This window comes from Strix aluco, chromosome 11 (genome assembly GCF_031877795.1).
Source record: "Strix aluco isolate bStrAlu1 chromosome 11, bStrAlu1.hap1, whole genome shotgun sequence".
Classification (NCBI taxonomy): Eukaryota; Metazoa; Chordata; class Aves; order Strigiformes; family Strigidae; genus Strix; species Strix aluco.
The window spans coordinates 2555508-2576894 of NC_133941.1; the positions used below are offsets into that span (position 1 = coordinate 2555508).

Consider the following 21387-nt stretch of genomic DNA (forward strand, 5'->3'; position numbering starts at 1 on the left):
CACGTCGGCACAACGCCGCATCCAGAAGCAACTTCATCCTCTGTGCCCTCGGCGGTTTTACCAGTTCATGCAAGATTTAGAATTTTTCTGAAGCCTTATACACAGGTTGTGTCTGCTTCCCAAACCCCCAACTTAAGTTGTTTTGTTACTTTAGAATTCTGTACCAAAACTAAACCCTTTTTGCAAGCAGCCAGCTCTGGGATATCCTGGGACCTGATTTGTGACTTCTGGAAATACTACGGTGTGTTCTTACCTTTGTCTGAGTCCTTCTGGGAAAATGGAACTGCTTAGAAGAATGAGCTGCCTGGAGGGGAGGTGTAACGGACAACACCTTCTTTTTCCATACTTTATTTTGTTCTACAAATACAGTACAAAAATAGAGTTTTTTCTGAACATAATTAAATGTAAGCCATTTTCTTGCATTTCAATCTTTGTGACAATGTCCAGACTGTTTTCCTCTCTATGTTTAAAGAGACAGTGTCAGTGTGATTTAGTTATAAAAATACTGTGAAAAACAGATCAGCATTTCTATTGCAAAACTGCAGGAAAAGCTAGTGTAGATTTAACATTCCTCTCTCAACAGTTTTTAAGCTTAGGTACTGGGTAGCATTTACAAGAGCTCTAACATTTACAAGGTTTCAGAGAATTTCGTTTCTGATGATGACACTTAACCAGTTTTACATGTTTTGCTCCAGAACACATCCACATGGTCTTAGTAAAACAAAATGGAAACAAATATTTATATATTCAAATTACTTAAGAAGACATATTTAACCTTAAGTTTGAAATGAGGACAGGGCTTCTCCCTTCTAATGCAAAAGATTTCTGAAAGTAAAGGAAGATTGTAGGCTGAAAAGCCAAAACAGTTTTCGCAAAAGGCAGGTATTCTTTAGAAAGTAAATTTTCAGATTCCTCCAAATCTTGATTGTATGTTTCTTTACATCTTAGAGGAAGTATTTCCCCTTCTGTGATGATGAGACAGTAAGACCAGAGCTCACCACTGATTTGGATAAGGTATGAACTGAAGAGGGCGTTAGCAATCCTTTGGCCAGCTCACCACAGACTGCTAAATAGCAGCTGCGTGCTTAAATCTCAGCAAGCAGGAAAAAGTAGAAAGAAAAAGGGGAAAAGACAGTGCTAATGAAAGGAATGCTTTGGAAAACAGAATTATTAGTGCTGAGTGATACAAAAGAGAGCAAAAAAACCCAACAGCACAAAGTGATCTTCTTCGGAGGGTACAACTGCACATCTGCTTCTCGTAAGCCCAAGGATAAAAGGATGAATCTAATTCCCTGTGACAGCAAAAGAAACTCTTGATACTGAATTAGGTTGGTCCCTGATAGCTCAGAAACACAAGTGCACAGGAAGACCAAGTCCTTAACTGGCAAAGGATACTTTTGTTGTGACTACTGTTCTTGCATCTGAAAACAGCAAAGAAAAGCTTGTTCTGATCACAGTTTCTCAAAAGGGAACAACTGTGCTGCTTCTCCTTTCTTTTCTCGCTTGCTCTTTCTGGTTGTCTTCTCTTCTTTTTTTTTCTCTAACTGGCGATTTTGGGGCCACAAAATGGCTGCATTCTCTATTGCAGTCTCTGAACTCGGACCTCCTTCTTCATCCGAAGAGAATCCCGCTCCTTTCTCTGTCTCGTGTGCTGATGGCTCAGCCTGGAAACAACAGGCATGAAAATGGAAAAGTTGCTCTAGAAATCACTCGTGACTACCCCTTTCTAAAAGGGTTTGTCTTCCATCACAGCCACACTTAATGACATTACGAAAGTTGCTTGCTCTGGTTTGGGCTTCTCACTCAAAGCAGGGTGTTTCTATTCCTGGATGTCAGGCATTGTTTCAACACAAGCAAAATATTTTCGACAACAGAAGAATAAAAATAAACCTGCTTGAAAAAGGTCATGCTCTTCACCTTTCTCAATGGGGAAAAGATTAAGAACTAAACCATCTGACTCTAAAGCAGCCCACTCTCATCTTGTTAGCTTCATGTTTGGCTTGGAGAAATAAATCTAGGAAGGGGCTATGTTGAAACAGAAAATAATACCCAAAAAATGATGCTTTGGGAAACACTAATCTTTTGTTAAACAATAATGAATCTTCATGAACATAATCACATCGAGTTTCTGGTGTAGTTTTTTTTATTAGTTGCTAGTCACATGCTAACAATAGGAAAGAAGATTTCTGAGCAACTGCACTCTGGAAGTTATACACTCTACAGCTGGAAACAGCACATTGGAAAGACTGGAAAAAAGTCTCTTGGCAGGGAAACATCATCCTGAAAAAAAAAAATCACTAATAGAAATGCAGAATACCTTGACAGAGTAGCGTTGCTTCAGTCTCTCTCTGATGAGAAGTCCTTTTGTCAGCAGCTTCCAATTCCCCAGAGCTCTCTTCTCACGCTTCTGTACGGGATTGTTATTGAAAAGAGAAAAATTTACTATTGTAAGTTTCAATGCATTTACACCCACAGAAGATGGAAGTTTGAAGATTTTAAACTGCCATTAAAAAACACGCCAACTTAAATGTGTCACATTAAAAGATTATAGGCCAGTAGGATTCTTAAGAGTAAAATGTATTGGTGTGCAATTATCTGCTAAATATATAAATTACTGTCACTTTCTAATGTGCACCCTGACTGTGTAAATTACACCAGAACCACCTCCAAAACTTTAACTTCCTCTGTGTATTCCTCAATTTCCTTTCCCAGCAGCTGTGGAAAACTATTCCAGAGTGTGTGCTATTTCAGATATCGCTACACACTTGTACTGCATCCCACTGCAAGCCCAAAATGGGGCTTCTGGGGGATGCCACTAGCCTCTCACGGTCACAGGGCTCCGTGTCTGTTGCTTACACAGCCCACAGTTTCAATTAAATTTACTTAATAAATGTAGCAGTAAGGAAGCTGCAAAAATACTTCTCACCTCCTTCTCCTTCTTTTCTATTTCTGCTTGTTCATTCTCCCAGGCAGCGACAAGGACCTCTTTATACTCCTCACAGACAACGTAGCCATCGGTACTAGGAAGGAGAACACAATCCTCTGTCAGCTACTAGAAGAAAAAAGAAAGGGAGCAGATGCCTGCTGACCCAGCAGAACCAAAAGCTACTCAATACTGACAGAACTGTCTGTCTCCCAGGATCTAAGTGAGTAACTCATCACATGTACTCCTTAACACGGGGTATACAACTTCTGCAGGACATCAAAATCTGTCAGCAGCAACAAAGCACCTTTACGTACACTGGGTGCGAGTAGCCGCCATGAAAATCAAATCCAGTGATGGCTTGAGCACAGTCAATGTCCAACTTCCGCGCCACTCTGTTCAGATTTGGGAGTCTCAGCTGCACGCAGCCGACAGGTAACATGGATGGCAGGAAGAGATAGACATTTCCATACTCATTCCGAGGAACCTGTTATTGCAAAATTAAAGAGAAATGGTGACACTCCTGCTCTCTGGAGAGAGGTGAAAATCCCTGCTGCTACTGAGGGACTCTCCCTTCCTCTGATGTGTTACATTCCACACCAATATTCAATTAATATTCACATGACAAAGCCCAAGCCTAGATTTTAGCTGCATGGTTATCTCCTAGCTATGTTCTCTGCCCAGGCCTTGTTACTCAGCCTATAATGCAGAGAATTAGCAAAACAAACACAGGCTAGGAAAATTAGGTCAACGAAATGATAAAGTTAGCAGTCTGCACTGCTAGCACTCATTGCTTGTCCTCAGGCAAGCAAGGCTTCAGCGAAGTGTTGACCATTTCCTCCTGGGTACAGTTACCTCTCAACTCTTAATCCTGAATCCAGATGTTACTGACTGATCTCACCTATGAAACATGCAACTTCTGGAAAAATACAGCCCACAGCTCCATACAAACCCCTTCCTTTAACACCAGCCCTCTGCATTCCTTGCTACCTTTCCATCCACTGCTATAGGTGGCTGATACTCCTCTGTCTGCCAGCGACCAAACAGTGCCAGGTCCTCTTTGTCCTGGTTTGCAGGCTCTGCCAGGCGTGCCTTCCTCGCCTGGTTGGAAAATCCTTTCACCATCTGTGCAAATACAATGACCAAGTCTGTAACACCACCAGAACAAGCCGCCAGCGATTTCAGACTTTCCTAGGACATCAAAGGAGAAGGTCTGGGAGAGAAGAAATGCCTAATTCCTAGCTTCAGTATCCATTGCTTATAAATGTGTATTGGCTTTGCGTGGGAAGGTTTTGGTAGCAGGGTGCTACAGGGGTGGCTTCTGTGAGAAGCTGCTAGAAGCTTCCCCATGTCTGATAAAGCCGTTGCCAGCCGGCTGCAAGATGGACCCACTGCTGGCCAAGGCTGAGCCCGTCAGTGACGGTGGGAGCGCCTCTGGGATAATGTATTTAAGAAACGGGTAAAAAAAAAAACTGTGGGAGAGCAATTGCAACCAGAGAAAGGAGTGAGAACACGTGAGAGCAACAGCTCTGCAGACACCCAGGTCAGTGCAGAAGGAGGGGCAGGAGGTGCTCCAGCATCGGAGCAGAAATTCCCCTGCAGCCCGCGGTGCAGCCCATGGTGAGGCAGCCGTGCCCTGCACCCAGGGAGGGTCATGGAAGAGCAGATTCCACCTGCAGCCCGGGGAGGACCCCACGGCAGAGCAGGGGGGTGCCTGAAGGAGGCTGTGACCCCATGGGAAGCCCACGCTGGAGCAGGCTCCTGGCAGGACCTGTGGCCCCGTGGAGAGAGGAGCCCACGCTGGAGCAGGTTGTGAAGAACTGCAGCCCATGGGAAGGACTCACACTGGAGGGGTTTTGTGGGGGACTGTCTCTCCTGGGATGGACCCCACGCTGGAGCAAGGGAAGAGGGTGAGGAGTCCTCCCCCTGAGGAGGAAGGAGCGGTGGAAACAACGGGTGATGAACTGACCACAACTCCCATTCCCCATCCCCCTGGAGAAAGACAAATTGTGAGTAAAGTTGAGCCCAGGAAGAAGGGAGGGGTGGGGGAAGGTGTTTTTAAGATTTGGTTTTATTTCTTATTACCCTACTCTGATTTGATTGGCAATAAAATAAAGTTACTCTTCCCAAGTTGAGTCTGTTTTGCCTGTGATGGTAATTAGTGAATGATCTCTCCCTATCCTTATCTCCACCCACAAGCCTTTCATTACATTTTCTCTCCCCGTCCAGCTGAGGAGGGGAGTGACAAAGTGGCTTTTGGCATCCAGCTAAGGTCAATGCACAGCACCTGTATGCAACAGGGAGCCAGACCCTGCAGTTCATATAAAATGCTAGGATGCCTTTGGAGAAGATGAAAAGGGTGCAGTTCTGCTAGATACCCTTGGGGTGGGAAGAAGAGCTAGCTGGGCTTTGGGTAGTATACAGCAGCTGTAGGCAGACAGATTCACAATGCAGCTACCACAAGTCATACAAGCAAGTGAGAAATCTGCATCTGCTGGCAGAGAGAAGGCAAAAACCAAAACAGAATTGAACTTTAGAGGGCAGACGTGTTGCACAGGAGGAAGACAAACCCTTACCTTGTAAGGCACTTCTCCAATTCTCACCACCCGAGCCTGCTTCAGCCAAGTGTCCTTGGAGTGCAGTGTGTGTACGCAGTCTCTAAAAAGGCCAGAAGGAAGCTACTATAAGAGTTTTGAAGTCTCAGAGACTTCAAAACTGTTAATCATGTGTTAGGAATGGTAAAAAAGCCTGTATTTAAGTGATATGCAAATGCTCTCTGAGCAGCTGAATGCCTCACCCTGTCTATGCCTGTGGCCTAAGATACTGCTGACACTATCATGGTCCTCACACAAATTAGCTCTTAAATTTGTTACAAAGATCAGTGGCACATGACAACATGTGCACAACTCACCTGGAGTAGACAGCCTCTCCCCTGCAGTACCCCAGGATAGCAGCTGACTCCGGATAAATCGCCTGGTATTTCAACAGGTGCCTCCTCAGTGCATAAAGAGGGTGGTTTTTGTACTCTCCAATTGCTGTTGGTAGAGGCTGATCTTGAAGCTTAACTTGAAACTAGGAATTATACAAAGAGTGATTTCACAACTCTCTTGTGCTACCCTTTGTAAGAAAATGATTATAGTAAGAATCAAAGGAAAAAAACACTGGAAACTTAATCAGATGAGCCAACATTCTTGCTGCAAACAGGTACTTAGATGTGCACCCAGATCTATGTATTTTAAAGACTCTCTCTGAGGAGGGTGATGCTAAACTGTACAGAAAGCATAGCAGTAAGTTTGCAGCATGGGCTGTCCAGTACTTTTGCTATGCAAATTTCTCTGAACAGCCTCCATTTGATATTATTTTAATCTATCCTTGTATATTCCCTTTAAAACATGCTCAGTCTGAACATTTCAAGTTCAAATACAAACTTCCTCCCTCCTGGAAAGATTCCTAACGATTCTTGCCTGAATGAGAACCCCAGGACTGGACTACTGGCATTAAATGTCCTGAATAACCTATTGCTATTTACCTCATTTTCCTCCTTCTTGTCTCTTTCCACATAAGGACTTTTATATGGCTGCAGCGTGTCTTCCCACCACTCAGGGTCCACGCGGCTCTTCCTTGTCGCGGTCATCCACACTGGGTCATACCTTTGTGTCACATCCCTGACACTCCCATCGTTGTCAAACCCCACAACGTAGGAAAGTGGCTTTGTGGCATACGTGAAGCACAGCTGGGGCTGGCCAACGGTGCCATGAACACAGTCTACACACACCCACTTGTCCTCACGTTCAAGGAAAACCTCCAGCCACTGGTCTGTGCCCAACACTTTTCTCACCTCCTGCTGTCCATCCTCATCACTAGAAATTATCTTGTTTCTCTTTCTCTGTGCATGAGGCAAGGCTGGAGCTGTACTTTTTGCTGGCCTAGGCTCAGCTCCACATGAATTTTTGGACAGCCTCAATTCTGAAGTCTCAGTTTTTGGGCTTTTTATAGGTGTTACCTTTGACTTCTGGGAGCCCAGTGACCTCCTCTGCCTTTTAGAGACAGTTTCAAAATCCTCATCAGAGAGATCACTCTCCTCTGACACCTCGAAGTCCGAAACACTGTCCTCATCACTTCCACTCTCTTCTTTGTAACACACTTTGGAGGCCACTCGTCTCCGGCGATCATTCTTGGGCCTGACTGGCACATCTTTTTCCGCTAAGCTGCTCTCCTCGTTACTAGCTTCCTTCTGTTCCTGGCTGCCTGTAGTCAACTTTGCCTTGGGTGTCCTTTTGGTCTGAGCAGTTTTGAGTTTCTTTGGCTCCTTGTTGCCTTCTTCACTCCCTGAGGATTTCTCATCCTGCTTGGCTTTTTTGCAGGGGCATTTTTTTGCCGCAGCTTTGGGTGTCGTGGCAGAGCTTTCCTGTGTCTCAGAGGTACTGCTGAGAGACTGCCTCTTGGATGAGCTTTTTCCCTGCGAAGAAAGAGGCTAGGTCACTTTTATCATAGTGGCTAAGAATATGTTGAAAAAAGACTGAAATCAGCATGAGGCACATGCAGACCAAAGGCTGGCGGGCATGGACAACCTGTATGTCTCAGGGACTTGAAAACTTCAAACAAATGGCTGAAGACAGGTGCACTCAAGCAGCAAGTGTTTTCTGTCTGAATTTTAAAGAAATTAAAAACCACTGAAGCATAAGAAGTCTTTGCTGAAAGACATAAAATTGGTGGCTTTTTTAAAGGAGAAACCTAAAAATTAAGGGTTTGTCTTCTGCACTACAGACAGAACATTGTCATCACCCTGGGTCATGCAGTAAGTGATTCACTTCAAGCTCCAACAGCCAGAGTTTTCTCAATCCTACTCTCTAAAGCAGTGACCTGTTCCTCATTCCACACACCCCACAAAAACTACCTTTGCTTTTGTCTCCTTGAGAGGAACAGGCTGAAAAGACAGCACGAGGCGACACAGCAGCTGTAACGCTCGCAGAATAATTAAAAAGATCTGCAAAAGAAAAAATAAAGCATGTTTAACCTTTTCTCAATGTCCATAAAAAGAAACTTCTTGAAACTCTTTTACAATCTGGGTTCTGTCACAAATCATTTTCATTCTTACCTTTTACCCAGTGCTGTATACAGTAGGTAGCCCAGTTGCCGTAGTATTAAAGCATTGCACGGTCTTCTCTGGCTCTTATTTATGTTACTACTGTTATTATCTGTTAATTCACAGATGAGGAACCAATTCCTAAAGAGGCTAAATGACCCATCCTGCTGGAGCAGATGCAGTAAGTCACCCAAATTCTATCTACCCTATCAGTCTCTCATTCTTGAAGAAAAGTGAATAAGATAACTCTAAATTCTGCCTCTCAAAGGTGACCAAAGCCAACCACAGCCCATCAGCTGAACCCAGCAGAAACACCAGCCACCCAGAGAATGTCATCAGTCACAACTGAGTGGCTAACAGCTGTGACCTGGCACCTGCCTTCCTGCATGGGACTCAACTGAAGCTGCCTAAGCAAGGCTTGGTTTGACTTTTCCTCCTGTCCCGGGAAGTGACATCTCTGCATTTCCACAGCAAGGTTGCAAAGCCACCACAACAACTGCTTCCTGTTTTGCAGCAAAGAAGCTGCAACATCCCTCTTTATCAGTGACAGGGCAGAGCTGCAAGCCATGCACCTGCAAAGCAGCAGCTCATTTCTGCTGTTTTAAATGTCCCCTGTCAATTTGATCTTCTATGTTTCCCCCTCCCTCAGTTGTTTTACCAAAATTTCTATGTGACTTGAAGCAACTGACTCCACTTTTCCCCTTAATCAAATTCCACCATGAAATGACTGTAGAGTTGAAGTCCTTCTGAAGCCTTGGCCTTGGGCTGCTCTAAATCAGAGCTCAATTCCTTCAGCCTTCAGTGGTGACTCACAGTAACAAATTACCAACCTTCAGCTCAAAGATCTCTAAAGAGTTTCTCTGGCTGCAAGTAAGCCCAAGAATTCCTTCACTCAAATTAGTATTTCAGAAGAAACCTACTAAGTTGGTTTTCTTTGATCTACACTGCTAAAGCAATATAAAGAAGCCAAAACATACTTAGGAACAAGTAGCTCTATACACTATACATAAAGACATCCACAGTGGAATGCAGAGCACACAGTGACGCCAACCAGAACCAGAGGCTCCAGTTAGGCACAGTTCAAACTGAATAATTTAATCACAGAAGGACTCCAGATAAAAACACAACAAAAAGCCACAGAATCACCTACGTCACCCATTTGTTTTCTCCAAATCCATCCCTCCAACACCACTTTGTGTGCGACCCGAGAGCACTACAGCACTGACCTAGCATCCAAACTCAGCAACCAACCCTGCACTTCCCAGTCACTTACATGAACCAACTCTTCATCATCTCGTCCAGCGTAGATGGCAAAGCGCCTCTCCAAGGTCGCCTGAAGGGGCTCTCCTTTTTCAGTGGAAAGCTCATCATTGACAGTGAAGGTTCCAACAAACCTGAAATATGAGACACCTACTTATTGTCTAGTGTTTGTGACTGTGTTCTTAAACTTCAGAGTTCATCCTTTCCTTCTGCAAAAAGGACAGACTCTCTCCCTTGTATTTAAAATCAGAAAAATCACTGAAAACTGGTAATTACATTTACCCCTCTCCCTGAAGCCTGGCTCTACATTCTATGTGATAGCGTGATTAGGAGACAGAGTTTTACCATTTCACCAAGTTGGAAAGATAGAGGAGGTCCACTTGGCCTGCAGACACTTTTGTGAAGTGGGTGGGGATGATGGATAGACCAATGGCATGAAGATCTGGCTGGCTGCAGATCCTGTTCCGATAGAAACCATTTGCTAATAAACACAAGAGGTGAACCTGAGAGAAAAAAGTTTCTATAGTGAGTTCACAAGAGATTTTCTTTGCTGGAACTATTGTCCATGGTATAGACAAGGAAGGCTTCGCTGCTTCTTTTAACCAAGACAAGCAGCAGTGAAGCCTCCCAGGCACACACAGGGTGGACACCGGGCTGTCTGCAGATTACCATCAGAAGACAGCAAAGCTGTGAAGTCCCTGTCAGCGCCTCCTGCTCTACATGACTGACACTTTAACCCCGACAGAACGAGCAGATACATACTCAATGGATAAATATGCACCCTACTCACATCTGGTTTGAGTTAGAATTTTACTAATGCAGTCGCTAATGTTTCTAACTTACAGTTTAGAAGTATAATGAGCATTTGTCAGGACTACAGGCTTTTTATTTCTTCGCTTCTAGCCATGGCCCCAAATTATTTGATCAAAATTAAGTTTCTTCTTCATTACGAACCAGTTCAGACATCTTTATGCTCAACTTTTTCTCTGCCAGGTTTCTCTGTGACCAATACCTTATGTGTGTCCTCACGAACCTCCTTGCTGAAACGTTTCATCATTCTCCGAAGATACATCTCAAACTCAGCTTTCCTTTTTTCTCTGCATAAGATTACAAAAGAAATGGATGTTGTGGGTTTTCTATGAACCTGCCTTTCTAGATTCCTGAACTGGATCAGTTCACAAAGAGAATCCACCCCAGAGAATCTTCTCTGCACACTTCACAAAAGTTTAGTTACTGCCTGTGTGAATAGGCATGCAGATTGCATATGATTAATGAACTGTGAACTCCATGTACCCGACTACTGAGAGCTTGGGTATATTCAGAAGGCCTAAATTCTACCTAACCTTATGTGCCTACAGTTTTCTACTAGACAGCTTTGGACAGCTCCATCCTAAACTTAAAATTCACTGTCTGAATTGTTTGACTTTTAGATTACTGCTAGCATTCTGTTCAGATTTCTGGAAAAATGGCTTTCTCTTCATTGATGAAATCTTTTAACTAAGAGGCTGAAAAACCTCCATTCCCACCAACATCCACTGAAGATTTCTGGTAAAATTGTCATGTGTAAACTGTTCTCCATCCCCTGACCTCGCATCATTTCAACTCAATAGTCTGCACAAAGTGGGGATTTCCACACAGAACACAGCAAGTCAGTGACAGTTAAGACTGAGCATATTTTTAACTTCATCCCTCAATGGCCCTCCACTGCCTTCCCTGTTCTTACCTCCTCTCTCTTTTCTTCAGCTGCTCTGGGGTTTCAATCTCTATCTCAACAGGATTGCTTGGCAGCACCACTGCTGGAAGAACAGCTGCTTCTTCTAACTTATCTGTGGCAGGTTCCTGGAGTTCTGGAAAAATAAAATATTACTAAATGATAAGTAAACATGGAATAGATGCCCCAAGGAGATGTGACAACGGCATAAGAACCTACCTAACATGTTCAAACAACCTACAAACATCCCCAGTAATTACCAGCTCCTGGATCTTCTGTAACACTGTGCGTGCTCAGTTATTTCAAATAACTGTGGGCCACCAGCCACCTGCTTTTGAGGAATCAGCTCAGCACAGTCTAACGGCAAGTGGCTGCCACAGGCAAACTCAACGAAGAGACAGGTGAACGAAGCAGATGTGACTTGGAGGGTACTTGCAGAGTAGCAAAGAACAAAACTGACAGCTGTTCACTTTAGAAGGCATAAATCCGTAGCAACAAAATAGGATGGTCATCATGATTCTTATCACAGTTTGCTTATGACCACCTAATCATACAGCTCAGTTGGTTTCATCTCCACTCTCCTTTACTAGGAAGTTGCAGTTTTGAATCTTCAAACTGAGTCATTCATAGCTGCTCAATACTAGACAACACAAACAGCTGAGAAAGTGCTTTGTACGTGGTAGCATAATTTTAACATAAGCCAACAAACAGTCAAATTCAAGGCACTACTATCATCAGGTCAGTAGTTGTCTGGCTTTTTTCTACTTTGGAACCATTCTAAAAGCATTGTAAGATACGAGCTTTTAAAGATACAGATATGCACATGGAGCATACTTTAGGTATACAAAGCATATAGCTTTACCTGAATGCAAATGAGAAATGGTTCAAAAATCAAATCACAAAAAAAAAGTGTATAACAATATTTACTCCTTAATATGAATAAACATGCAATTGTTACCATCCACATCCTCCCATTCATCTTCACTTTCATCATCATCCTTGTCAGTATTCTCTTCATCCATCTCTTTTTTAACAGGAGATTCTCTCTTCAACTTCATCTCCTTCTGAGGGGGCTTCAGGGAGTCACTGTTAAAATTATCAAAATGGCTTTAGCATCAGGAAATGTAGGTGCTTGTTTAATTAAGAAAAATAGAGAAAGAACACACTAAAAATAGGGAAATAAATGAAGCATGACCTCTGCATCAGTAACAACAGATTGAATATTTAACAATTAAACCACAATTTGCTTCTCTGTAAAGCAAACTGTCTTTGCCATAAATAACCATGGGCTCCATGGAGCAACATTTTTTCAGTTCAAACTTAGGTTCTGATTCTGCAAGGATGTTTAGAAAGGAAGATGACCGGACCTACAAAAGGCCCCATCCTTTACAACTTCTACAAATGAGTACTTGGAGAAATGGTTCACCAAATCATTTGCTACATGGGCAGACCATGCTATTATATTTGGATTCCAAAAAACATCAGAGAATGCTATGTTTGAAGATTTCTACTCATCACTTTAAACCCAAATCTCAGGCCAACATTTCTATTAATGCTGGATTCCATAATGCCTCCCTAGTCCTGTGTAAAAACTGTAACAAATGAAATAAAATTTTATATTTAAAAGGCTGAATTTGAAAAGGCTCATATATTTGCTTCCTATACAGACTATCTTCCTCAGGACTGACTGTGCAAGGAATAAGACAGTACTTCTGTTCAGCTGTGTGACACAAATGTACTAAATTGGACTGACAGCCTAAAATAAACTGCTGACACGCACATATGCAGCACAAATAACATGAAGAGAAAGCTCCTATAGACTTGAATGATAAGTAAACGTACCTGCACGTTTCCTCTTTGTTATGATTCCCTTTATTTCTAGTATTTTTTTTATTTTCTTTTATTAGTGATTTTGCCCCTTTCTGATTTGAAGGCTTATTTGCTGAGTTGGAAACTCCAGTATCACAATCTTCCTTCTTCCTAGCTGGAGCTTTTAAATCATTCTTTACACTGGGCTTTTTCTCTTCAAAATTATCTGCATGGGACAGAAGAAAGGAAGATATGTTAAGGGATGAGTTTCATCTCCATGGCAATCAGAAATAGTAAATCCACAGACTTCATTAGAGCCAGCTACAGGAAAAAGTAAGCACCCACAATGACAAACATATCATTGCTTGTGAATAAATCAGTAGGAATTGAACAACCTGTTTAAGGAAAATACAATAACGTAAAGCACAAAAAGTACATAAAGATTCCTACAGTCAGTGGGTCAGCTGAAAAACAAGCATCATACCTGCCACTCACAAGAAATTATTATTTCGTGAGGCTGCTCCGGAGAACTTTTTTCCAGGCACCTCCTGGGACACGGACCTGCGTGTCACGGCCGCGGCCCCGCCACGGCTGAGGCGACACAAACCCTCCCCGGGTCACTCAGCGCCCATTTTCGTCAATGCTTCCAGACAGCGTGCGGGGCCCATCCCACACACGGATTTAACCCCCCCAGCTCTGCGCAGACGCTTACCCACGGCTCCAGCCTGAGGGAACGGCCCTTGCCCGGCCCCCCCGACACCCCCCCCTCGACACCCACGGCAAACACCAGAGGCCTGCAGCGGCCCCAAGCCCCGGCGATGGCGCAGCGTCCGGCCCGGCCCGCCACGGCCTCCCTCCCCACTCACCCTCCTCCTCCTCCTCCTCCTCCGGCTCGCCCCGCGGCACCGCCAGCCCCCCGGAACGCCTCTTGCTGGCAGCCGCCGGCCGGGGCGATGCTTTGCGCTTCCTGGCCATGGCGCCCCGCCAGCAGCGAGTCAGGCTGCGACCCCTGCCGCAACCCCCTCCCCTGCCCTGCCGCTGCCACCGCCCCCCGTCCCGCCCCCGTCGGAGGGGAAGGGGAAGGGCCATAAAGTCTCGCGGGAGAAGGCGGGAGGCGGTTTGAAAGATGGCGGATGAGGTGGATCAGGTGAGCGGCTCTCCGCTTCCCTCAGGGCGGGAAGCAGCGGCCGGGCCCCTGTTCCCGCCGTCTCCCGCCTTCCCTCCGCGGCTGCAGGGCCGTAAGATGGAGGCAGGCTTTGGGCTGGGGCTGGCCGTACCTCCCGGCACAGCCCCCGGCTTGGGCGCCTTCCTGAGGCGCAGCCCCCCCCGGCGGGAAGCTCTTTCCGTCTGAAACGAAGTTACTCCACGGCCTCGGTCCTTGTGCTGCCGCCGGGGGTGTCAGGAGGGCGGGCGAGGCTCGCTTCGGGCCCGTTTCCCTCAGGAACTGCCGGAGGAGGGATGTGGCGGGAAGCCGCTGAGGAAAATACCCATGGCTCTGCCTCAGCGAGGAGGAAATAGGTAGCATGAAGGAAGGCGTTCACAGATTTTCGCTGTGATCCTGAAAGTACACCTTTCTCCCAAAAAAGAGACCTCAGCTCGGTGTGCGCTCAGGTTTCTAACCGGGTTTGAGGCCTGGCCTGAGTGCAGTCTTGTTGAGCTAGGCCTTGGGGGAAAGGAGACAGGGGTGGGCAGTGTGTTACCCAAATAACTGAGGGGTGCTGTTGAAAATGTCAGTGTGTGTTTGGGGTTTTTTTTATCCTGGGCCGTGTGGTGGCACAGGTGTGGTGCTGGCTCAGGCTGAGCAGGGTTTCATGCAGTGTGGATGATGGCTGCTGGTAAGGAATAGAGTTTACACAACAGTACTTGTGAGGTGTGATGTTCTGCCAACTAAACTGAAGCCTTTTTAACTCATTTTGCTCAGGCTGGGGAACACCTGTAGCGCGGTAGAACCAGCCGCACTCGGGTTCAACAGAATGTGAAGGAATGATTTGGAATGTTTGCATCTATGTTCTTACCTGTTTGTTTTCTGTGTCTCTCAAACACTGAGGAATGGAAAAGTTCACAGCCTTTTTCTGTACAAATAACTTATTTTATTTTTTTAGCAACAAACAACAAATACTGTAGAGGAGCCACTTGATCTCATCAGACTCAGTCTAGATGAACGAATCTATGTGAAAATGAGGAACGACAGAGAGCTTAGAGGCAGACTACATGTAAGTAAAACTTATGGAACAATGCCATGCTTGTTCAGCTAAGCACTGGGAAGCCTTTTTTTCATGTACAACAGTATTACACAAGCTTACCTCTAATATTCCACTTATTGTTTAAAAAAATAGTTTGAAAACACAAGTAATTGTATCTCATAGTTAAAAGTGTGGAACTGGTTAGAGAAGGTAGGTTAAAGATCATCTTAGTAATGAAGGCTGACCCCTTCATGTTATCACATGCGATCAGTGGAAAAATTTAATTTGTTCAGTACTCTGCTATTAAATGCTTCTCTAGAGAGTCTAGAGATGTATTTTGTTTTTCTTGTCTCCTGAATAATACCAAGCAATTCATTCCACTGCTTTTGGCTTCTGTTTCTGTGACATAAGCAATAATGCTGCAGGCCTTTTCTTGTGAAGTACCCTGAGGTCTCTTTAAGACTGAATTAAGAATGAGATTATCATTATCAAACAAATATCTTGTAAGGCACACTGCGGGGGGCATGATGGGTTATGTACTCAGCTGGATTCTCTGCAAATCTCATTTGTCTAAGTGTTTTCTTCTGAGAGTGGTGTGTCTCTTGACAAGACAGATTTTTTGCTTTCTAACAAGTCAATCATCCTTCCTGAGTACTGTACTGTGTTGGGGAAGAGAACCAGTTGTCCCATGTGTTAACTGGGCCCCAACTCCTTTGGGAACACAAAGTTGAGGAGGGATCCATGAGGCACACAGCTTTCATATCCTTTAAGGTGACCCCAGGCAATTGGTTGCAGGGGCTGGACTGGTAGCAGAGAATGTGTAGCTGGTTTAATGTTAATAAAGTGTGTCTGCGTCTGAGTTCTTGTGTGCGTTCTCACTGAATGCCTCAGAGCTATTTCCCAGAGGAGTGTTTCAGTAAATATAAATGTCTTCCTATTTTTTTATGCTGCAGAGTACTGATTTGTTGATGTTTGCTTGGAATTCAACTGATACTACTTTGTTTTGATGCAGTGGCATATTTTGCTCAAAATTGGGCTAAACTAATTGTGTCTGAAAGTCTTGCTAAAATTCTTGTCTTAATAAGCTCATGTTTGAATTCTGGAAGAAATAATAAACCATCTTCATTCCTACAGGCATATGATCAGCACTTAAATATGATTTTGGGTGATGTGGAAGAAACTGTAACTACAATAGAGATTGATGAAGAAACCTATGAAGAGATTTATAAAGTAAGGACTTAGTGTATTTATCCCTATAGAAAACTTTTCTAAAACTAAACTATGTTATCTTGTTGAAGTAGTCTCTTGCTGACTACTTTTTGAACCAAGATCTAATAGAACTTTTGGGCAAATTGTTACGGCAGTACAAAGGATATCTGAAAACTTGATGTTAGTTGTATCGATCTCTTCAGCATGCTGGAATGTTGTACACTGGAGATGGTGTTTGTTGGAGTTGTTTCTGATTTTTTTGTTGCGGTTGAATTCGGTCATATGCTTAGCAGATGTGTTTTGTAAACTATGCTTTTGTAAATTTAAACTTTTCTTTCCTTCTTCGTAGTCTACCAAAAGGAATATTCCGATGCTCTTTGTCAGAGGTGACGGCGTTGTGCTTGTAGCTCCCCCGTTGAGGGTTGGTTGAAGCGACAAAGGATCTAACCTTGTTGGAAAGTTTCAGGCTTTTGGACAGTGGTTTGTGTTTTGATCGAGTGTCTGAAAATTCTGTACATGTTTTTTATAGGATGTTTTTGTCTGTTCTTTTGGGAAAGGGGAACCGGTTTGTCTTGCAGAAAGTACATGTAGTCAATTGAAGCCAACCTGATTTTCTCAGAATTAATGTAACTGCTGTAAATTGGCTGGTTTGTCACATCAGTAAAAGAATCCTTCATTTTTTCAGTTGTGGTGATAGCACTGTCTTAATTTTTTGTTTTAAATAAATTTGGTTTATCTTTCAGATTTGACTTGTGGTTTTATGTTGAAAACATTATTCTTATGTTCTCCTATAGAGCTAGTGCTATATTAACTTGTAGTATGTAGCCTCACTTTCTGAGAAAATAGTAACTGTTGTGTGTTAACTTCTGTCCTTACTAATACCCGAGTCTTGCAGATTGGTGCTTGAGGGGGCAATACTACATGAATGCTATGATTTATGGCTTTTCTTTGTTCAAATTCTTGATGCATATCCTTGTAGCAGAGAAATAGTGTGTATATATATATATGCATCTTCCACTTAAGATACATAAAGAAGATGGGCTTCTTAATGTTTTCGGATGTTTTTATTGTGGCTTTATTGACAGAGCTATGGCTTGCAAGGCCGTAAGTGGAGACTGAGGTGGTTGCCTCGCATGCTGTTGAGTTGCCTGCTGCATGCATTCATTTCTCGCTGTCTGTAGCCTGTTTCAGTTCTTGAATACATTAAATTCTGCTGAATGCTGAAGATGCTCATTAGTTATCTGCAGTGAAGGTGCCCTAGAACCCTGAACAAAGCTCTTTTTAATATATAATTTCTCAGGCCCATCCTTGTATTCTCCTTGTGTAAAAAAAAAAAAAAAGGCACTTGTGCTATAAAATGTTTTAATAAATATGTTTGAAAGGCATATGAGAGATATAGGTCTACACTGGGACATCTCCTACAGAGCTTGACTTGTGACATAATAAACTTAATTTATCTAGGTTCTTAAGCATGCTCTGTAGGCTTAGCAAAAGCAGCTTGCTCTGGCACTTTCTCCTACAGTTAAAAATCTTCATAACTTATGTCCATAACTTGTGACAGTGGTGAGGAATGCAAGGTCTGCCTTGGAAGGGTCCAAGCCACATTCTTCTTAAAGGGATACTAACATTTTTGGCAATAAAATACATACACTCAGATGTTGAATGTGTACTTCATGGTCTTCGAAATAAGGAAAGCAGAGGCTGATAAAAGATTGGTCTGGCTTCTAGGTGGCATCTCTGTAATGTCCTCTAGTATGAGGACAATAGGAGTGATAGCTGAAGCTGAAATAGTGAAGCCACTGCTGAGAATTAGTGTGTTAGTAGCAATTATAGCCTTAAATTTTCAATCACGTGGAAACTTGCTACCATATTCCTTGCAGTTCTTTCTAGAAAGCACAAATCACTTGTATACACACGCAAGAATTTGTTACCTCAAACCTGTGCATGATGCGTTTTTCGTATATAGGTCTCTTGTATGCAAATGAAAGAAGAAATCATCTGTATAACTAACTACTATAACATTATTTGAATGAAGAACAGGTGTGCAGTGGCTTTCCAGCAGACTTCGTTCACTGTCCCATTCCTGGTTGAAGTTAGGCTGGGCTAGGATGAAAACAATTTTCCATGATTCTCACCTCATCCCTTCCTAGCATGCTGTCTCTGCAAGAGTAAGCTCAGCAAGCATCAACTCCTGTTCCATGCATGCACAAACCTTGACATTGGGAGAAAGCTAGTGATACTACAGCTTCCCCTCTGGAAGGGGTACAAGAATGACTGCACTGAGATCCTTTTTAGTCTATCATCTTCTCTCCTACCACTCTAGGAGGCCAAAATAAATGCTTAGGGGGAGAGAGTAAGAATAGGTGAACACAGTGATAGTACTCCAGTTCCCTAGCATCTGCACATCTGGGAAAGGAGAGAGTATGTTTCACAGAACCCAAATGATTTTTCTTCCATTAATTAGTCTGCATCCTTTTAGGAGTCTGGTAAGCCCCTTGCTATGTATTGTTACGGTATGTCACAGGCTGAGCATGTGTTCTCTGAAGAAATATTTCTGGTTTTGACTTTAGGCTTGGTTTTGAGCTTGCTGCCTGTCACATTCATGTGTGTGACAGACAGTGTTGGCTTGGTGGTATTCAGAGAGAGTGCAGAGTGTACATTTACTTTTCCATCTTTTCTACTAATTGTCCTTCAGTTTTCTCTTTTCCAGGTTGCAAAGAAATTTTCTATTTAATCATTTTTGATGAAAGCTGCTCTGTTCCTTTTTGTACTATGTGATTTTTTGTATTGGAGGACTGACGTGATACATAAAGTATTGGTATATCAGGAACTTCTGCCTTGATAAATTTTAGAATTAATATCTGCTAATAAAACTTGTAAGGTTCTCTGAGAATAATAGAGATGTGAGATCTATTTCCTTTACTTGAGCCATATTTGCCAGCATAACACACTTATCTGTATGTCCAGTATTTCTGTATTACAGAGTATCAGCACAGTTGAAAGAGGTCAGCTCACCTGACATAGCTCACCTAAATCCCTGTAGAACTCTTAAAAATATGTCTCATTTGTCAGTTTTAAGTGAGAGATTAGGCATGGTGGTTGCTAGCTCAATTATTGTCTAATCGATTTCTTGGGTATTTACTGTCTGATTATAAAGATCTATTATTGTTTATGTTGCTGAAATATTTAGTAGAATCTTTTACTGACCCTCCAATTTGAAATGAGCTCCCCAGTGTGGGTGCCAGTCTAAGCTCCTCTGATGAATGTGGATTAAAAAAACCCCAACAAACATTTAAAAAGCTTTTCTGTAGTGTTGTCTGTTTCCTACTGTTCTTTCAATTCTTTGATCATCTGTTGGCTGTAGTAACCCTTTGTCATGATTCTGGCTCCTGATGTTTGAAAAGAATTTATCATTAATTATCCTCAAATAACTTCTCAAATGCCTTTTCATATTGTCTTTTAGCCTGCCAGAATTTTTAATATTACTCAGCCTCTTGAAGCTTGCCTTTTTATTTCTAGTAGCTTTTTATAGACAGTAGTAGCCTTTCCAGTAGCCTTCTGGTAGTTTTTAGCCTTTGGACTGCATCTTTTTGATAGGTGGCAGAGTAATTTCTCATTTTTTTTGTCTTCAGAGAGTTTCTATTCTGCCTGCAAACATTTAACTCAGCAGCTCTTTTTAAACAATTTTTATTATGTAATTGCCTTTTTTCGGAAGTGCTGTTATAGTTGGACCTCTGGTGTCTTACTGCTTTTGTGAGAGTGTCAGCTACCTGTGAAATTTCTGTGTGGACTCATTGTAAAATTGACTTTTGACTCTAACTCATGTAAGGACGCTAGATGGTGCTGCATTTCTTCAAATTCAAGCTTGGTTGGCTTTGCCTGATTGATGTATGTAGCCTGTGTCAACAAGCCCTGTAGTTGTGCAATTAGTCATTTGGTTTTAATTAGGATGGCACTTGCTGACAGTTTTAAATTAACTCTGCTGCTCACCCATGAGTAAAGATCAAAATAGGTTTTGATGTTTATGTAGGCACAGACCAAGCCCCCAAAAGAGTTAAAGTAAAACAGTATGTGGCCTTGCATTGTCAGAGTTGAAAAAGCATGAACTCCAGGCTTGCAGCTTTGCTAGTAGCATTAGCTGAAGAATTGTGCCATATAGAATAATTTGTGGTTAACCACTTTGCTGCTAAGCACTGCTTGGAGAAGAACAGCACATTGTTGTGTGTGGTACAAGGCTGCTTCTGCACCCACTGATTCGAGGGCTAGTTGTGTGGTTGTCCAATAACTTCCCTGGAGAACTTCATTACACTTAATTCAGCAGGGTGAACAGCCTGCACTTAAGAATGTATGTACGTTAAACTCTGAGTGACAAATATTTCAGTTTATTTCAAATCACCAATGCTGCTGCCTTGTTTGAATGCACAGGAATAGATTTTGATCCAGTCTATGTATTTGAACAAGATAGAATTTTGTTCTAGGTCATGTAGCGTTTGGGGGGAATGTTTTTTTTTGAAGTTAAACAGAGGTTACATTATGTGTTTCATTCCTATTCCCCTGCCCAGGACAAGCCCAAGATTTGGATAATAGGTTCTAGTAAGATGTGAGCAGTGTGAGCAATGACAGACTGCTTGCAGGGACTCAGGGTTGGAAAAGCAGGACAGTATTGATCATCTTGAGAGTTCTGCAACAACTCTCTCATCTTGGTGCTTCTCCTCTTGTTCTGTAGGCATTTGAAATCTATAATTTGAAATATTTAAGAGAACAAAGTTTGTAAGCCCTTAGAATTCTTATTAGAACTGTAGCAATGGGAAGGGAGCTGATTCAGTGCAAGATGACAAATGTTGTGCATTGTTTTTTGGACTGATGATGACATGTACAGAAAATCCCATCAGGCTTATTAAGGTTTAAGGCATTCATGCCAAGATCGTTGATGGGCTGAATACATCATTACTGAGGGTGTAGGACTCCCATGTTTCTAAACAGGAAGCTGCTTTCATATACCAAACAAAAAGAATGGGAAAGAAAAATAGAAAGTTCTACAGAAAATTGAAGCACAGTGTCCAAGCCAGCCTTTTTTTGGGGGAAAGAATGGGTGGAAGGAAGAGAATAGATGATGTGGGTTGGAGCGGAAAACAAGAACCACTGACGGAAAAAGATGTAGTCAGAAACCCTGTTTATGAGTGAATTTTTTCATTGTTACCCAAAT

General features: G+C 42.8%; 3 protein-coding genes and 1 long non-coding RNA gene across 5 annotated transcripts in view; 3 read left to right on the plus strand and 1 right to left on the minus strand.

Annotated features, from left to right (window-relative positions):
- The window catches only part of TMEM43 (transmembrane protein 43), an 18632-nt gene extending 15562 nt beyond the window's left edge, over positions 1–3070 (plus strand). Inside the window, exon 13 of the mRNA XM_074835650.1 lies at positions 2970–3070. The gene's annotated coding sequence lies outside the window, so the exon portion shown is untranslated. The remainder of the gene's footprint in view (positions 1–2969) is intronic.
- XPC (XPC complex subunit, DNA damage recognition and repair factor) lies at positions 333–13777 on the minus strand. 2 transcript variants are annotated; one of them, XM_074835647.1, is made up of 16 exons: positions 13656–13777; positions 12823–13015; positions 11939–12066; positions 10993–11116; positions 10282–10366; positions 9615–9772; positions 9283–9403; positions 7821–7910; positions 6453–7382; positions 5835–5995; positions 5500–5581; positions 3914–4048; positions 3241–3410; positions 2927–3020; positions 2318–2407; positions 333–1664 (listed from the first exon to the last, which is right to left on the minus strand). In XM_074835647.1, exons 1-16 carry the CDS (start codon positions 13762–13764, stop codon positions 1452–1454), a joined length of 2883 nt encoding a protein of 960 aa, XP_074691748.1. In that variant the 5' UTR covers positions 13765–13777; the 3' UTR covers positions 333–1451. The 2 variants fall into 2 exon arrangements, with proteins under 2 accessions (XP_074691748.1, XP_074691749.1); XM_074835648.1 differs by lacking the exon at positions 13656–13777 and adding an exon at positions 13274–13433.
- LOC141928046 (uncharacterized) lies at positions 3969–8803 on the plus strand. Its single transcript, XR_012624655.1, has 3 exons — positions 3969–4932; positions 8136–8190; positions 8278–8803. It is a non-coding gene; the product is annotated as an uncharacterized LOC141928046 (long non-coding RNA).
- An 18-nt stretch (positions 13778–13795) lies between the features above and the next one.
- On the plus strand, positions 13796–16923 carry LSM3 (LSM3 homolog, U6 small nuclear RNA and mRNA degradation associated). Its single transcript, XM_074835652.1, has 4 exons — positions 13796–13936; positions 14892–15002; positions 16107–16202; positions 16531–16923. Exons 1-4 carry the CDS (start codon positions 13916–13918, stop codon positions 16609–16611), a joined length of 309 nt encoding a protein of 102 aa, XP_074691753.1. The 5' UTR covers positions 13796–13915; the 3' UTR covers positions 16612–16923.
- The last annotated feature ends 4464 nt before the right edge of the window (positions 16924–21387 follow it).

Excerpts from the sequence above, each read along its gene's own strand:
- XPC (XM_074835647.1), bottom strand. The coding sequence starts at position 13,764 with ATGGCCAGGAAGCGCAAAGCATCGCCCCGGCCGGCGGCTGCCAGCAAG. Across the intron at positions 13,016-13,655 it reads GGAGGAGGAGGAGGAGGAGG|ATAATTTTGAAGAGAAAAAG; the intron begins GTGAGTGGGGAG and ends TGTCCCATGCAG. Across the intron at positions 7,383-7,820 it reads TCAAGGAGACAAAAGCAAAG|GGAAAAAGCTCATCCAAGAG; the intron begins GTAGTTTTTGTG and ends CTTTCTTCGCAG.
- LSM3 (XM_074835652.1), top strand. The coding sequence starts at position 13,916 with ATGGCGGATGAGGTGGATCAG. Across the intron at positions 13,937-14,891 it reads TGGCGGATGAGGTGGATCAG|CAACAAACAACAAATACTGT; the intron begins GTGAGCGGCTCT and ends TTATTTTTTTAG. Across the intron at positions 16,203-16,530 it reads CCTATGAAGAGATTTATAAA|TCTACCAAAAGGAATATTCC; the intron begins GTAAGGACTTAG and ends CCTTCTTCGTAG.